At 36.7% G+C, this 19,445-nt stretch overlaps 1 protein-coding gene across 1 annotated transcript in view; it reads left to right on the forward strand.

Moving 5' to 3' along the window:
* Window positions 1-11,357: 11,357 nt before the first annotated feature.
* LOC126762930 (teneurin-m) overlaps window positions 11,358-19,445 on the forward strand; it is a 517,900-nt gene continuing 509,812 nt past the window's right edge. Inside the window, exon 1 of the mRNA XM_050479984.1 lies at window positions 11,358-11,789. Within this exon, the coding sequence (XP_050335941.1) occupies window positions 11,777-11,789 (13 nt within the window). The 5' untranslated portion in view covers window positions 11,358-11,776. The remainder of the gene's footprint in view (window positions 11,790-19,445) is intronic.

The raw sequence follows: 19,445 nt of genomic DNA on the forward strand, positions 1-19,445 counted from the left end.
ACTTAGAGCTTTAAGCTTTCAATCGTCAATTTTTTATTTACGATTTTCAAAAATGTGATGTAGTTGTGTAGGAACACAGTTTCTAAATTTACAAACTCAAAAAATTTTTTATTAAAAGTAAAGATATGTACATATATCATAGAGCTTTAAGCTTTCATGCGAACATTTTGTAGTTGTAATTTTTGAAAATTAGATACTGATTGGTACGAAAGCAGTTTCAAAAATTATAAATTAAAATTTGCTTACCAAAAATAAGATTATAACATAGAGCTTTAAGCTTTCATGCGAAAACTTTTTATTTGCGATTTTCGAAAATTATATGTGTTTCGTAGAAAGACAGTTTCTAAATTTCAAGACTTTTTTATTAGAAATAAAGTTATAACTTAGAGCTTTAAGCTTTCATTCGTCAATTTTCTATTTACGACTTTCGAGAATAAGATATAGTTGTGTAGGAACACAGTTTCTTAAATAAGGAACTAATTTTTTTAATTAAAAATAGAAGTATGTATGTCATAGAGCTTAAAGCTTTCAGCTAAAAATTTTCTCATTATAATATGTATAGTTCTGTAGAAACACAGTTTCTAAATTAGAAAATTTGGTTATTTAAACTTAAAGTATAACATAGAGCTTTAAGCTGTCAACATAAAATATTTTAATAGATTCTTATGACTAGTTTCTTAGAATCAATGCGAAAGCTTTTTAGGTGACGAGTTTAAGCTTTAATTTAATAAAACAAAAACTTAAAAACTAAAAAAAAAAATAAAAAGTAATAAAGAAAAATAAATTTTTAGCTGAAATTTATAATTTTGAAATCAAACCATCTACCAAATAACTAAAGCTTTCATTTTTTATCTGTGTGCTCATTAATTTTCACATCAAAATTATGCAAATCACTTAGCTTATCTCCACAAAATAAAGCTTTAAATAACTTTTCATAGCTTACGCGACAAAAATTCTCTTTATCGCTCAGAGTGATCATGCAGCGCATGCGCCAACACTTTTTACGAGCCCAAGCATAATTAGGAACGGCAACAAACCATACTTGTAACTTTTCACTTAGCAACTTCTAAGCGCTTGTTGTGCCCTTTTTCACAAAATCATAAACAGTCATTTCCGTCATTCGCAACATCGTGTTGTCATTGACACATTTACATGCTAAGTAACTAAGAGCTTAGATTTTTATATAACTAAATGTCTGCTTCGGTTCTGTATAAATATGATTACTGATTACTCAGCTGTTGCATGTTGCTTGTCGCACGTTGCCACATTATGCATACCACTCATAAACATTAATATGCCCCGACGTTTGCAACAACGAATGAGCACTGCATATCAAATGACCATTGCCAACATGATTTGAAAAGAGATATCTATGCATAACCTATTAATAGCCATTCGTATATGTGTAAGTGTGTCGCGAAAAGCCAGTTGCAATGATTTCGCTAGTCATGACCTTTACATTGAGCCAAGAATACATTGCGCGCGATCGTCAGCCACTTCTTTCACCCAAATACAACTTGGCGCTGCAGTCTTCGAAGCCGTTGTCATTTCGCAGCCATCCTCGCCTGCCTTACCGTTGCCGTTGCTCATCTGCCGCGCGCATCTAATTTACTTAACCGAACCGTTGGTGGCAACGAAATATTATTGGCCTATAACCAAGGCTATCGCCTTCATGCCTCCAACTTAGTCACGGTCTTTGCCTCCAACTCCCGCAAGCCGCCGCTAGCACGCACAATCAACCAGCTTATTTCGGCGGCGAAGTCAACAAAAAAGCAGGTCAAATTGCCTCGTCGTGTTTTGGTGGCAACGTTCACTGCGTGAATATGAAAATATTTTGCGGAAATTTGAATAATGATCAGCGCTGATAATCGTCGCCCATCGTCAACATCAGCGTCCTCACCACTTTTCAGGTTGTTTGCTTTGCGATTTTGTCTGAGTTCTTTTGCGCTTTTTACACTTTTCTGGCAATGTGAATTTTGCGCTGGAAAAATCAGGTCATCAATGTCAGGTTCGTGGTGACTGAGAAAACGGATATTAATGTTGAATGAAAAAATTGTGAATTATTGGAAAACTGTTAGTTGCAAAGTAACCAAAATCCAGGCACGAAAAATAGTTTCAATTTGCTTTGGGAAAATTGAGACAGCTTGAAGTTATTGGAGCGACCAATAGCTTTCAATAACAGTATTTGTAAAAAATCAATGCGCTAAGAAATGCTTTTAAATTAATAATATTTTTTCTTTTACTTTCAGGTAAGACTCAAATAAAATGCAACAAACTGCAACAAACCTATTTTTGTAAGTACAAAAGTATTATATCTTATAATTTTTTAGTCAAATATTGAATAAATATAATGAAGTATTCAAGTATTTGGCGTTGTGGAAAATATTGTAAATAATATTCGGTGATATATCAAATAACAATACCATTACAATTAATATTGTGATTACTGCTTTCACTACAACTCTTTAAACTTCTTTAGTTACCATACTATGCCATTACTATAGTTTACAAACCAGTATATTACCACACCATTACCATTACTAATAAAACAATACATTACCACACCATTACCATAGTTAATAAACCATTACATTACCATATCATTACCATAGTTTACAAATCATTACATTACCATAACATTAACAAAGTCAATACACCATTACATTACCACAGTTTACAAAACCATTACCATTATATTACCACACCATTACCATAGTTAATAAACCATTACATTACCAAAGTTAATACACCATTACATTACCACAATTTAAAAACCAATACACTACCACACCATTACCATAGTTTACAAGCCATTACATTACCATATCATTACCATAGTTTACAAATCATTACATTACCATACCATTACCAAAGTCAATACACCATTACATTACCACAATTTACAAACCAATACACTACCACACCATTACCATAGTTTACAAGCCATTACATTACCACACCATTAACAAAATTAATAAACCATTACCACAGTTTATAAACATTACATCACCATACCATTACTAAATTTTATAAAATAACATTGTTAGTACACTCGTATTATGACTAACGTACTATTGCATAGCTGATTACCATTACCACTACCAATATCATAAAAGTTTCAATAGTACGCCTTTTAGGTTAAATTAAACTTAAGTTGTTAAATTACTATAATAATAATTACCGTAAACCGCACTATAATTACTTAGAATAACATACGCATAACATATGTGGTAACTATAAACATTACCATTACATTATAGGAAAGGTAATAATGTTAGAGGCAAGGGAACTGACCAAGTAATCATCAAAGTATTGGTATTAATAATTGTACTTCACTTGCAATGGTTATGGTAATTGTGATTATAATGGTATTAAAATATAATATATAGAATTGACAAATTTGTAAAGTGTTAGGGAAGTACAATAATCAATACCATTACCGTGATGATTACATTGTCAATACCATCACCCTTAACATCTAATTTATTTCTAGAGCCTGTGATTTCCTAATTTGTACAAAACTAATAACCTCGAAAATGTCTTTACTTATATAAATGCAGTGTAATTAGCATTAAAATCGTACTTATCATTACAATCATAATTACTATTACTAATACATTACCATTATAAATATAATTATCATTAGCATTACAACCGCAATTGTACTTACAAAAATTAATCAGCCCAACTATCATTAAAAATATAATTACGATTACAATCTTAATTACCAATACAAGTACATTACTAACACCAGCATGATTTTACCATTACAATCATAATTACCATTGTAATCACTATTTCCATTACCAATACATTACCCTTATAACCACAATTACCTTTAAAATTATTTTTTATTATTGCCATTACCATTGCAAGCATAATTACCATTACAATAGTAATTATTATTACCAGTTCATTATCATTCCAAGCATAGTATTACCACTAAATTAGTTATTTCCATTACGAGCCCTTTACTATTACAATTATAATTTACCAGTCCATTATCTTTGCTACCATAATTACCATTACCATTATCAGTCCATTACCATTACCAGTGCATAAGCATTACTAGAACTTTTGAGATTAGAAAATAATTTACAACTTTTAGTTCTACAGAACAAGTTCTTACAAAATTGCTTCCCTCCTTGTTCCTCTCTACACATTATTTTCATCTTCCCCAAAAAGTACTGCTGTCAATGTTTCCCATAAGTTTTCTTAAAATAGGAAATCCATTAAGTTATCAGTCAACAAAAGTGCCTCATAAAGCAATTAAAGGCAATAAAAATCTATAGAAAATATTTTGTTTTCAAGTCAAGTGGCAATGAGAAAGGTGAAGTGCTCACTTTCGTGAAGATAAAAGAGACAAGAATTTGGTAATGATTACCACGAAAGAAATGTTGGTATTTAGAATAGTGTAGAGTATTTACGAGTGCGAAAGAGCGCTGCCAATAAATTTTGTACAATGAAACATGTTGTGCAACAGTAAATCTCATGCGCTCACCTGGCAGTGAAGAAAGCAAAAAAGTACAGAAGAAACCACTCAATTAAATCATAAAAATGTACCGTAAAAAATACAAAGACTCTCACTCATAAAAATACCACATTTGAAGGTGAGCGTGCAACTAGTAATATTAATTTATGATTTCCATGCGAACATGTGTCTTATGTACGTGCCACAACAACTACAAAAACGTGCACAAAAAGCAGCCGAAGCATTAGCAGACACCAGGCAAGTGTCTGATGCACTTTGCATTGAGTGCGCTGGCAGCGGCAAATCTGTGGCACGTAGCGTTACCGCCAACCACAAGTGTTGTTGTCGTTATGTGTGTGTTTCCATGCATATGAGCGTTTGTATGCGAGCGTTTTTCTCCATTTATGTGAGCGTTTTTCTGTATCTGTGCGCGCTTTTTGCTGTATTTGTGCGTTGCATGGCAGCTGTCTGCTCTTTGCATTTAATTGCGTTAAGACAAATCATTGAGTAATGGCCGTGAAGCAAAAACTTCACATTCCAACAGCAATTTAGCTATTTCTATTTACATTTAGTAAAACAAATAACATCAATGCCACGCTCCAACCACATAATGATTTTCTTTTACATACCTGGTATATATTGTATATGGTATGGCTGGGTTGATTTAACCAAATGCGTCAGTCTGTCCGTTAGTATATACATACCCCCAACTGCAAATCCCTCAGTTTATGGTATATTGATCTGAAACTCTGTACACACCTGCTTCTCTCAAAGCAACAGCTCATTTGTCGGAACTGCCGATATCAAACAACTATAGCATAAAGCTGTCATACAAAGTGACCAATCGAGCTCAAGTGCTTGTATGGAAAACTTTTTTAGTTGACATGATATCTTCACGAAATTTGGCACAGTTTATTACTTCAAATATCGCTATAATATTCGAAGAAATTATTCAGATCGGACAACTATAGCATAAAGCTGTCATACAAACTGACCAATCGAACTCAAGGCCTTGTATGGAAAATTTATTTAGTTGACAAGTTATCCTCACTAAATTTGGCACAAATTACTATTACAAGCATTACTATAATTTTTGAAGGAATTGTTCAGATCAGACAGTTATAACATATTGCTGCCATACAAACTGACCAATCGAACTCTAGTCTTTGTTTGAAAACCCTTTTTATTTGACAAGATATCCTTACTAAATTCGGCACAGATTATTACCTTAAGCAAAGCTATAATTTTCCAAGAAATGATTTAGATTGAACAACTATAACATATAGCTGCTATACAAACTAACCAGTGAAAATCAATATAAATAATTTTTTATACCCTTTTATGCTATAAAAAATGCAGCTGTGAAGGGTATTTTAGTATTGTTTCTTCGTTTGCAGCTGAAATTAACATTTTTTCTGTCTTTTTATTATATTTTTATAAGTTCATTTGATCTACTCTGCTTTCTTTCACCCATTCTTAATATTTCCCGCCAACCGCAAGTGTTTCCTGCCCAACCAAGTGCTCCATACACTCCACTTTTAAGCTATCTGAAACATTTGAAATTGTCGCTGATTTTCCTACTCCTCCATATATGTACTTGCCACATCACTTTTTGGCTATTGCATTTATCAAAATTTTTATTGCACACTACAATTTTTATGGCTTCATGGCGGATGTGTAGTTTGGCAATTTTCACATAATATTCTATTGCTTTTTGAAGCGTTTTCATTGTTGTTGTGCTGTTAAAACCGCGTTGTTTATTTTGTTATTTTTATGTTATTTGCTGTTGAGGGCGTTTTATGTTTTGTCTGTTGGCAAAGGATGTGGTTGCGCCTAATTGATTCACTTCTTTCGTGATTTTCTTTTAGCAGGAAGCAGAAAGTCTTATCAAATTGAAAATGAACACACACATACGGGCATATATAATTTTTTAGATGTTTGAAATACCATAAGCAATAGTGTCGACATTTCGACTCCATTCACTGAACTCACTTCATTTTCATACCTTCAGATTGCCGTAATTGAACTCGGTTTGGTTAGGTTAGATGGCTGATCCCACAGCATTGCGGGCAAATCACACTTAGACAATTATGTACAGTCCTTTGTGAAGTCAAACGGAAAACTTCGGTCGTTAGATCCGATAACTGATCGACAAAAAAGTTGGGGGTTCCGAACAAACAAACCTTGCTGAGAGCGAAGAGCTTCCTACCTACCGCTTCTGATTTATACCGGGTTAGAAGAACATTACTACTGCACAGCTGCTGGTAGTTGACCAACGCTTGCTGAGCTGGTCTGAGATCCAACAGTCTAGTAGTAAATAACCACAAGAGGCAAACGGAGCTCTTACCCGTTTTTATTCCCCAGTTATTGAGACTGAACAACCTGACCTAGCAAGCTCATTAATTTTGCAGTTTCCTGCAATACCGCTGTGACCAGGCACCCAAAACAGCATAATCATAAAATAGCTCGTTGTGAGATATAAGAAGTCTACACATCCTTTCACTAGTTTTCAGCGCACAGTCAGCGAACTCATGGCTAAAACCGCGGCTCTACTATCGGAGTGGGCAGTCACCACCCTGAAAAGGGCCACGCTTTGGAGTAATGACTCTACAACTGCCTTTATGATAGTCACCTCTGCTTGGAAGACGCTGCAGTTGTTAGAAAGCCTAAAATTGGAGTTGATGAAAAGCTCACAGCGCTTTTTCAACGGGTCATTCTTCTTGAACCAACGACAGCCAGGGCTATTCCGACCTAATAATCTAAGTATTTTGGAATGAATTCAAAGTGCGCGAGGACTCCCAAAGTTCCTAGGCTCGCAGTCACCTAAGTACTCAGATTCTCTGACTCTTGCGTCAGCTTTTACGGCCATACACATCGCCACTATATCCGGCGCGCCGGTATCCGTAAGAGATTTAGTGCTAAAGTTGGTCACGAGTGTAGTCTTTCCAGCACCTTCCACCGAACAAAAATTCCGTAGAACATAATAGGCTTAACTATGGTCTCATAGAGCCAAAGAAATACCTTCGGTGAGAGTAAACACTTTTTGCCAATGACGTTCCCGCAATAGCACAAAGCAATCGATGTCTTCCTTGCTTTTTCCTCGATGCTACATTCAGATTCAGAGAGATTCCTCACTGGAATAAGCTCTTTAGTAGATACTGAAATCTGCCAGTTGGCCAAAGTCGTATTCCTTCCAATAATGATAGGTACGCCTCCGGTATTTTGACCTTCTTTGTGACTAAAACCAGTTCGGTGTTGCTAGGATTTATGGAGAGCACGTTTTCAGCAGCCCAGTTGCTTTCGATACCAATATACCCCTGAGTTAGCTTGTACACGGTATTTAGAAACTTTCCTTCAATCATGAGAGCTAAATCGTCTATGTAGGCAATCATCCAGAGGGATGAATGAAGTGAAACTGGTTTTAAATTTGAGAATTCTACTTCTAGAATTATATTTTCTACTCGTCGTAATCGTCCGGTATGGATTCTTGATAGTTTTATAGTGTTGTTAACGGTTTAGAGAAATGTTAGTATATAGGAAGGAATCCCTTACTTTGGAGAGCAAGAACGACCCTAATATTGTTTATGCATCATTATCTCTTCCACTCAGTGCCACAACTGCACTTTTCAGTGCTGCCACTTGAGAAATGATTAATGTTGATTTGCTTAGACCAGACAAATTCCCGTTCAAATTCGGCAGATCTCAAATAAAACAAAATACATACCTATCTTTAATCACATATACATATGAACATTTTTGTTACACATTTATAATATACAACAACACATAAAACGAAGTTTGGTAAAGCAATTATAAATAAAATTCTATTATTTCAATTACTCATTCCCCTAATTTCAAAATTCCCAGCTTGAAATTGTTACATGATATTACCATTACAATAAGAAGAGCAGAAACACCACAGACCCTCGTTCACACATCAAGTGCCGCGCTCTGCTTTTATTGGTTTGTTATATAAATGTCTTTAATGGTTTTTCACTTTTCCGAAATTTTCAAGACCATTGCATTTCCGTGTTTTCAATTGTTCTTTTTTCCTCATCTGCCACCAGCTGTTTGTTGTTCAATAGTTGCATTAACGATTTGTGTTGACTGATTGGCAGCTTGACACGACGCTGCTGCGTCAGCGCCCCTTGCAACGCGGACCGCAATTACCCTCTGACAGCGTTGCATTTTGTTTATAGTTTTTGTGGTGTCGATTGATGCACTTTGGTGACACTGTATTATTAGCCTGTTTTATTGTTTTCTTTTTCCATTTGATCACTGCTTACTTTCGTCATTCTGTTTTCGTTTAAGTCTTCTTTCGAGTGTTGTCTTTATTTGCAAATGTTTTTTTTTCCGCTGTCATTTTGATGATCAGCTACTTCTCTGGATCATGATTGTTAATGGTTTTGCTCGAAATGCTTGAGGGTGTCGAATGTCGGGTGATCGCCTACGACGTAGCCCTCATGATAACCAATACCATTTATGAGCTAACTCCGTGGTACCTTGGCATCGTAAGGAACTGGGCTGATATCAAAACGACCTGTCCATAAATCCTAGTAAGACCATATGCTCATCTACCACTAATGGAGAGAATGCATCTGCGGTCTAATGACAGAGTTAAGTACCTAGAGCTGGACCAAAACATGAAGCTCTCGTGGAAACCCAACATTGAGGAAAGCGTAAACAAGGCAATGGTTGTCCTGTACTGCTACAGGGGAGCCATTAGAAAAAGGTAGGAACTCTCAACGAAGGTATCTCTATGAAACCATACATATGTAAATCCATAATGTTCTACGGAATTCTTATATGGTGAAAGGCGATACACTTGCAAATAAATTGGTGAGTGTTTCACTGGCCACTCTCATCAGTATATGTACCAGGAACCAACTATGGCGCTCGCTGTATATAGCACCGGTAGACACAGTCGCAAGTTGGATGATTGATGTACTAAGACACTCAGAATGAAAACCTCGCACATTTTTCATTCAAAATAGTTAACAGCTCGCCAAGTCTAGCCTTGCCCCTCCTTTCTCTGCACACATGCCTACGAGGAAGGCATGTGAGGGGAGAACTCATTAGAGGAGAGGGACGATGACCTTTTTTACGGATATTAAAACTTGCGGGAAAGCAGCAAAAGTTTTGCAATGTCGAGGTTCTCTGGTCTGGGGTGAATCAAAAGAGATCTAGGGAGCACTTCGCTTTCAACAAGGTTCACCTTTCCATGGTTGTAGAAGTTCTAATTGGACAATGTCCGATCGGGAATTATGCAGATTGAAAGAAGATGAGATAGAATCATCTGAACTCCTCATCCTCGATTGTCCCATTTTTGTTACATAAAGACAAAATCATCTCAGATGACATACATCTAGGCATCCAGGTGCAATATCGAAAATAGAAATAACACATCTTAGCAGGTTTGTGATAAGTTCAGGGCGCTTCGCCGATAGCTAATATACAACTTCATGAGTTATTTCGTTTAACTTTCTTCACAAATAACTAAACATATCAGTCTAAGTGTATGCTCTCCGCTATTCTAAGGGATCAGCCATCCAACCTAATCTAACTCTACCAGCGTTTGAGAAGATAACGCGTTATGAAAGGGAGAATATTTTCTGAATTTCTACTCATATTAGCGTAGATTTCGAAACGTTGTCTCAATCTTAGGCAAATGCTCAGGTATAGAACGTATTCAGCAGAAATAAAGAAGGAGAGATAGACAAGGAGTTAGTGATCTGGGCTACTTCTCTAAGGATAAATTTTGTAAGTAAGATCGATGTTCGATATGGACGAACCACATACAAGTATTTAGAATATTTTTTTTCGATTTTTTGAAACCCGTAAACCCTTGTAATCCTTTAATATGTACGCAGTTATAGAAAATTTTTACTCTTAACTTTGCTAACGCTCAGAAGCCTCCTTATACAATTTATTTTCAATACATTCTTAATATAATTTTTGTTTATGTGTTCTCTCAGTATGTAAGTAAGTAAGTTTCATTATGTATACACTATGCTCTCCTACTTTATAAACAATTGAACAATTAAATTCATTTTCCTTTCATATAATTATATTTTACAACAAATAATATTAAAATAATTGAGCTCTAATTTCCAGTTCTTATGCATATGCTTATCATTCGTGTAAATTTGCCACATCACTCTTAACTTCGCTTCAATTTTGATCACTTAACACTTCTCACCAAAAGCTTCCAGCATTTTTGCATTTACATACATATGTAACTTCATTTTCGCTTTCAAAGAAGTGGTTATGAGTGACGATGTGTTTCTTTGCATTGTTGTTGCAAATTTAATGTTCGAAGCTGACCTTCAAAACATGCATATAATAATAGTTCATCATGAGTTGTTGTTCTACTGTAATAGAAAATTGACAATGAATACACTTTGTATACTCTTAACAACTCTGCAATTTTGATCTCTTAACACTTATTTCCAACAATCATTCCAAATCCGCCCTCTCACCAAGAACTTCCAGCATCCTTGCATTTACATATGATTATTTTCGCTTTCAGCTCACCTAACTTCATTTTCTCTTCATCAGCTATGCGCTCTTACTTCGAACAGTGATACACCTGCATACTCGTATCAATGTTGCGCAAGGCGCTCGCATGCACACACTCATGCGTTCATATATGCGTGACTAAGCTGTGTGCTCAGCAGAGGTATTAGATGCGTGCTCATCATTGAGAAATGTGTGATTGAGAAATGACAATGAGTGAGGCTATGATTGTTGGTATTGTTGTTGCAAATTTTTTAATGTTCGCGCTTGACCTTCAACATAATCTGCATATAATAATAAGTAATGAAGAGTTGTGACAGATTTTCGAAGAGTTTCGAATTTTCTAGAATCGTGGAATGCGATATTAAGGGGAATGCAGCTGAATTATTCCAATTGAGGAATGCAATGTAACAGTAAAAATATTAGTTACAGGTGGAAATGAAAGTGAACACACGTAATTTTTGGTGGATGTTGCGAATATTTGTTGAACTTAGTGAAAAGTATTTTTTAAAGTTATTAAATTGTGTTTTTATTTAATTCAAAGTTAAAATCGTTAATAAATGCAAAAACTAGTGTCGTAAAAGTCGCAATGGTTAAATTCCTCGTAAGTGCAAGTTCTTTAAGTGCGTGTTCTAGTTTGATCGTGGGTGTGTATATGCGTGTAGTTATGAATGTAGCAAGTGCGTGGTTATTTCATGCGGTTCTCGGTTTGCTTACGTCGCGTGTGTCGGAAATTATGTGCAATAGTGTTCTTATAAAAAATGGCGCTAGGTTTAATATAGCCAAGGCATGTTTAAAAAAGGTGAGTTTGTAATCAAATTATTTTAATATATATGTATGTATATATACATTTTATGTTTGTTTAGAGCGGGTCGACTATTTTACTAAAATTAGGGTATGTAGGAAATTTTCTGTATCGGAATGTACAGCGTTTTTTTACATTAGTTTAGCGGGTCGATTTTTAATGTTGGGTTTCGAACGATTTTTTTTTTTTATATATTTCTGTCTGTAACAAGAGCTGGTCGTATATATTTTTTTTTACTAAGAAAATCGCGTATGTAGGAAATTTGCACTAGAGGATCTTTCTGAACAACTTCGCCTAAGAGACTATGGATTCGAGCCAGCGTTTTTTAAGGTGAATTTTTTTTAAATTTATATATTTTATATTATAATAAAAACTCGATTTTTTTTCTAAGAAATCCAGATTGTAAGGATACATTTCTGTCTGTATGTACATTATACTCTTTTTTATGTAAGAAATTTTTTAATGATTTTTCTGAACAACTTCGCTTAAGAGACTAAGGATTCGAGCCGACGATTTTTAAGGTTATCGACAGTGTGAAAATGGATGAAATCGGAAGACAAGCCCGCTATTTTAAGCTCGGCCATTGCGACGCTTTGCCGGTGGCCCCTCGGAAAGAAAGATGCATTCGCTTGGGCAGGATAACTCCTTACAGGATCAACCAAAGTGAAAAAAAAAATGATTTTTTCAAACCCGTAAACCCATGTAACCGCTTAAGGGTAACCTCATAGTAAAAATAAGATGGGTGGGTGATATGGACGAGACTACCTTATAGATATTAAGAAGTTTGATCAGGCTTAAAGTCAATTCCGAATATGGGAAATTTATTATTGCTTGTTCTCACCACGCTGTACTCAGTTTTAGCTTTTCAGATCACAATTTATAAAAAAGAATGTCGCACATTTTTTGAGGTTAATTGTTGAGTTTTGGAATTATTTTCGGAGTATATTATTATAGTGTATAAAAAGACCGTGCTTAGTCCGATATCCTACTTTAAGCAGAAAATTTTTCAAAAATATTGGAAATTATGATGAATATGTATGTAAAAAGGCTTTCGATTACAATCAGTAGATGAAATATTTCAAATTGTTTGAGCTTAATTAAAGAGTTTTGGAATTAGGTTTGTAAAATAATACATAAAAATACCCTTATGTTTGCGAGATTCCATTTTAACTGCAATAATTCTAAAATAATATGGAAAATTATAAAAAAGTTGCATACTAGAATTTTTAACGGCATTTAATTTGTGAATCCTTCCCGCCATGTAGTCTAATAGAAAGATACAAGCCTCTGCTACGTACCAGCGCCATAAATTCCAGTTGAAATGCGACAATTTCGGAAACAAAATAAATAAGGCAAAGCAGCTTTGCTGGCGAGGCGCGCGTGCAACGCCGACAAGCATACCTGTTGTGCGGCACAAATGTGGCTGCAACACCCCATTAAATACCCGTAATCACGATAATTGCACGGAATTTGTGCGACGATGATGAAGAGGCAAGACGCCTGACGCCGCGCCATTGTTGTTGCATATGCGTGTGTGAGCAGCAGCGGCATTAAAAGCAACTTACGAGCGGCGCAGGCATTTGTGTGTGCGAGTGTGCGCTGCGCACGTACACAACGGTTCATTTGCTCATTTGTACGTTTGCTTGGCTGCTTTTGCCGGTTGCTGCGCCTTAATTTATGTGTCTTTTCGCTTTCATTGCATCCTTTTTGGCAACCAAAAAGTGTGGTATGAAGAGGAATGCGCCGCATGTGTGTGTCTAGTGCTATTGTGTATGTGCTGTTAAATTACACATGTTTGTTGCAATGAAATTAAGCACAAAAACGACAACAGCAAGCGTACAAAGCAAATTTTGATAAACGCGCGTACGTGCCACAGCAGGTGTAGACGCAGCCAATGAATGCGGAATTGCTAGGGAAGCATGAAAAATAAAGATGTGTGTGTATAAGTTACTAACATAGCTGTAGCGGATACTAACACACCCATATGCCTGTGTGTGCGTGCGCGCCTGAAAGGACACTGCATAATTGCGCATAATTCTGCACCCAGCGCATACATAAAAGCACCGAAACATATAAACTCCGTAAATTTATGACGCTTGGCGCTATTTACTTTTTATATTTTTAGCGCTTTTCAAGCTTTTTCTGCTGCTAACCGATACCCCTTGCCTAAAAGGTGCTTTGGCGCGCTCTTCAAATTGGCGCTTAATGGGTTAAATATGTGAGTTGTGCGCAATTATCAAAAATTTCGCATGCTTAATTTGAAATCAGCACGAGTGAGAGCAAATAAATGCATGAAAAGAAAGGAAAGGGTTGGGGCAGATATTTTGGTATGCGCCAGAATTCATTATTTGTGCTCCATACTGTAAATTTTGCACATAAAATTTTACGTACTACACTTTCATGTTTGAAAATTAAATTTTATGTTATGAGAGTTGTTTAAAAATTTGTTTTTTTTTTAATCTTTTAGAAGCACTTAAAAATATTGAGCTGCCTAAAAGGTCTTAATAACCAAATAAATACATATTTTTGCGCAGTACTGTGCATTTTATGCTTTAATTACAAAAACAGTATTTTGAGGACTAAAATCACCGCCAACGCATTTCATTAGCGCTATAAAGTGTTTAAGCGCCTAAAAGCATGCATATGCATACATATGTAACTTACTGCCATTTCAAGCACAACAAGCTACTTTAGTACTCCACTTTATCATTTTTATAAAATTTTTCATTATTCTTCATATTTCGTGATTGTTTTTCCTCAGCATAGAATATTTAGATATTTTCCCCATATATTTCCCATCTTACATTTTCATTGATTCCATTTGAAAAATCCGTGCAGTGTTACGCTTCATTTGCAACCCCAATTAAATGCACTCTCCCATATGCACACACACGCATATATACTTGTACCTACACAAACCGCTCTGTTCCCCACTTCAGTTGCTTTAAGCCGTCAAGCTGACTTCGCAGTCATTTTCACTTCTAATCATGCAGACAATGGAAATTTATATCGCGCAAAAAAGTGAGTGGGAAATCATGAGAAAATGTTTATGAAGCATATAAAAGCATAAATAGAAATATGCCTAATAGATTCTAGCATTACACGGACTCGATTGTCCGACGCATCGCTCCGCATGCCGCCTCACTGTTGCAAGCTATCTTGAGGTATACAGTTACAGCGCCTCGCTATAAAAATTGACAGCGCCAATGTCCAGACAAGGATGCAACAATGCGGAAAACTGTGTATAATACCTATTGACTAATTGTTGGTGCAAGCAAGCGGCAAAACTGCGTGAAAGTTATACCTAGTACTCGAGGGTTGTGGTCACTGAATACATAAACGGCTTGGTATCATATTTCACAAACATATTTTCTGAATGAGAGAATATTGTATTTTAATTTATTTATTGCTGTTATTGATTTCTTAATTTTATATAAAAATTTTCATGAGCGTCCCTTTACTGCAAAATATCATACCAGTGACGGTCCAAGAGGGTGTAGGATCTTTTTCTTCCAAGATATTTTTAATATTGCTGCTACTACTCCTTTTCAGTTTTTCGCTGCAATATTTGAATAGCTCGGCCGGCAATCCATCGGCCCCGCCGCTTTGTGGTTCGTTAGACAGATAATAGCTATTCGAACTTCCTTATGATCGGCCAATGGAACGTCCACTCCATAAGCTTTCACTGCCAATCAGCAGGTTGGAGAAGAGGAACCCATAATTTTTTTATGCTCTTGGCATCAGTCACTAGATCACTTCTGAGGGTTCCACAAGAGTATGCTCTGGACTTGAAATCTTCTGTTAGACGCCGCATTTTTTGGTAGAATGTTCCAGCATGACTCCTGTTGGTCAACTTGTTAAGCTCTTTATATTTACACATTTCTCTGTTTTGTCTGCAAATTCGTCTCGCTTCCCTCTTCAACTCTCGGTATCTATTCCATCCCGAACGTGTGGTGGTCGATTGCAACGTTGCGAGGTGGACAGTCTGCTTCTCTCAATTACGACACGGAATTCCTCATCGTACGTAAGTAGCTTGAAATGCCGTCCCACAGTTCCCTCATACCAAGTTGCTGATGAGTGTTCTCAAAGAGCAGATTTGCAAGTCGAGTAGAAAGTCTGTCTGTTGTGATTGCAGCTTTTCGACGTCGAACTTTCCTTGATCCCTTTCACTACCTACAACACATTGAACTCACTAAAATTCCCGTCATTATGGCTTGCGATGCTGTAACCAGTGAAATCTTGCAATCGTAGAGATATTCGTTGAAAACAAGCTCACTAAAAGATCCAATTTCTAAAAATACCTTGCAATCTTCTTCGACAACATACCCACACCTTCTGGAACCCACAAAAGTTCTTGTGAACGACACTTGTGAATCTGTGACCACTAAAATCAGCCGATCTTAAAGGTACTCGCTGTAGCCAAGCTCGTTAAAAGTTCACATATCTAAAGTTATCTCAAAACTTCCTTCGAATGTGTTCCTACAACTTCTTGAACTCACAAAAGTTCCCGTTAACGTTTCTTGCGAAGCTGTGACTTAGAGATATTCGCTGTGGAAAGCTCGTTAAAAGTCCAGATTTTTAAAGGTGCCTTGATAGCCCAGAGTGCTCGCTATCCTACTTCTAGACAACAATTTCGTACCTACACAGAATTAAATATACAAGAAAATGGCACTGGCTTCGATATTACCACAGTACAGTGCTGAGTTTTCGGAAAATCAAGCTTAAAGGTCTCTAAAAGCTTTCGGCCCCTCAAGGCATTTGAAATTTGTAAGGAACAGGTTTTTTATTTCAAAAAGCTTTCATAAGCCTTATCCGGTTATTGATGTCCACTATTAGGAATGACTTTGGTAGATATCTGATGGAGTAAGCCGTCAATTGGGTGCTGAAATTGGAATCCAGCGTTGATTAAGACTCACCTTAGCATTCGAAGAGAAGCATAATGATGAAAGTAAGATTAGAGAGAAATATAAATATAAAGATAAAGATGAAAATAAAAAAAATTTAAAGACACTAAAGCCAAACGCCCACATTGCCTTGTCCCACTAGTCCTTCTGACTATATATACGATAATATATTACCATATTTTGCAACTTTTAGTCAGCCCACGCACAAAATAAATCTTATTTATGCAAAGTTTTGCATATCGCGCTTTGAAACTTTTCCTTTTTCGGTAATACCAAACCACACGTTATCTGTGATCTATTATTCTAAGTGGCAACCAGGATATAAATTGTCCGCATGACTCACAAAAGAAGCACAGAACTATTAGCTGACGTATGCATACACATATAGAGGCATATATTGGAGCAACTCTTCACAGTATTGACAGCGCGGCGGTGTGTACTGCGCGGCAAATGTCAATTGTCACGTCAAATGTCAGTGGCAGCCCATAACTTGTTGCAATTGCAGTTGTTATTGCTATTATTGTTGTTGCTCCGTTTGTGTGTGCAACTATGCGCTACAACTACGTTTCGCAAAATAAATAAAACAATAAAAACAACCGCGCAGAAATTTGCATGCAACGCGGGCGTTCGACACGAGTGAAAACTCAAAGCAAAACAAAGGCAGGCAAATGAAAGCAAAACACAAACAAAACAAAGCAAAACAATTCGCCACTAAACAAGGCTGACGACACAGCAGCAGTGGCAGTGGCAGCCAAAAGCAATGCAATTCCCTGACAACAATAACAAAGGCAAAACATCCAAATGAGTGCGCGGCGGCTGCGTTAATGGTGAAAGCAACGACGCGGCAATGGCGACTGGAGCTGTATTGCCGATTGGTGACAAAACAATTGCACAGACGTATTTGCAACGCGAACGGAAAAAAAATTGCAGCAAAGCGGCCAAATAAGAGAAAAGCAACAACCGAAATCGTAACAACTGCGAATTGTCAGCCGCGCGCTAACAACAAAAGTAAAATTATGCAGCGCTTGCAGCTGCGCGTGTCCTGCGAAGCGCGCATCACACGCCCACGCCGCCTGCCGCCGCCATCTAACGCACGTACGCGCGCATAGACAAAGTTGTCGTTTAGTTGCGCGCGCGTTGGCGTCACATTGGCGCGTCCATTGTTGCATGAGTGATGTGAATAGGTAAAAGCGCGACCCGCCTCACGCTTCAACCGCAGCGCTGGTGTACCGCGCGGCTGACGCACATCTTGTCGCATCGATAAATCAGTCAAAACTGTCAAAATGTAAATTATATAGTGCAGCGACAATGGCAATGTCGGCGGCGGCAACGACGAGTTGCGCCTATGACCACTCGTGCGTATGCGCCATTGTGTAGCATGCGTAGGCAAAACGGCGCGCTTGCAAATAAATAAATAAGCGAATTTTTGTGCATAGTTGTGAATTCCTAACAATGGCAATGATTCAGCGGCGTTTAGGGTGTAAAATAATAATGTTTTAAGTTACGGAAAATTTACGCTAACTTCGCGTCCATATCGGGCTTGAAGTGCGTCGAAATCAAACGTGCCACGCGAGACATTAATTCTTGCCAGCGTTTGTGGTTGGCAAAAATACTTTTACAATATACAAGATGGTATACAGCTTTTCTCTGTTGCTATGGGTTTAGAGGTCTTACCAAATATAAGCTAAAAAGTTCAATCTTATGAGAAAAGTTCAACATGCAGTCAATAATAAATCCCGAAGATATTAGGTTTTCTACTTTCTAAGCTCTTGAAAGTCTTACTCTAGCGACTACTGCTATGCTTTTCTTTTTCGCACCAACACTTTTATGTCGAGCATAGTTTGTCATTTCAAGGTCCTAAAATAACCTCAGAGAGCACCCAAAACGATCTTTTGACTTGTCTTGCCATAATTCTGAAAATATTCAGACTGAAAAAGCTAAAATAAAATCTTGCGGGGAAAAATGGTGCTCTACAGAGATTTTTTCACCAAACCTCAGAGTCCACTAGGTCTTAAACATCTCTGATTTCGAAAAAAACGAAAACTCAAACGGTTTGCTTCGTAAATTTGATTTTCATTTCCCCAAAAATTTTACTTTTGTCGAATTTCGTTTAAAATTGATGTCAAATAATGACCTTCAGACTTAATTAGTAGCATGCTCACGGTCTCTCTCACTCTCTCACGTTCGCTTGCTGTCTTATGCCCTATATTTCTCTCTCTCATAGAACCTTCTTGCAATAGCGTGCTTGCTCTCTTGCTTCCTCTCTCTCTTACAACCTTCAGGCAATAGCTATACGATACCGAAAAACAAATCCCTAGTCGAAGCTAGGCCGTCCATCGTAGTTATACTCATCCATGAACAATTTTTCGAATGCTAGGCTAGTCATAAAATTATTTGTGATTGCGTTCATAATTTTATATTTGTATATCCAGAAGGAAGCGTCAAAGACCTCTTAAAAAATATACGTGTATACATATAAGTGATCAATAGTGATTCAGAAATCGAACTGAAATTTTAATCCAGAAATATGTTTCAAATAGGATTGCGTATTGAAGTCCTTGCATGGAAAACTTGTTTAGTTGATAAGCTATCTTTATGAATCTAGACACAGATGTTTGCCTAAAATAACTCCATGATCTCCAAAGATATTGTCCAGATCGGACCACCATAGCATATATATATAGCTACCATGAACGATCAAACAAGTTTTCGTATGGACTTGTTTATATGACTAGTTATCTTCAGAAAT

Source organism: Bactrocera neohumeralis, chromosome 6, assembly GCF_024586455.1.
Source record: "Bactrocera neohumeralis isolate Rockhampton chromosome 6, APGP_CSIRO_Bneo_wtdbg2-racon-allhic-juicebox.fasta_v2, whole genome shotgun sequence".
Lineage (NCBI taxonomy): Eukaryota > Metazoa > Arthropoda > Insecta > Diptera > Tephritidae > Bactrocera > Bactrocera neohumeralis.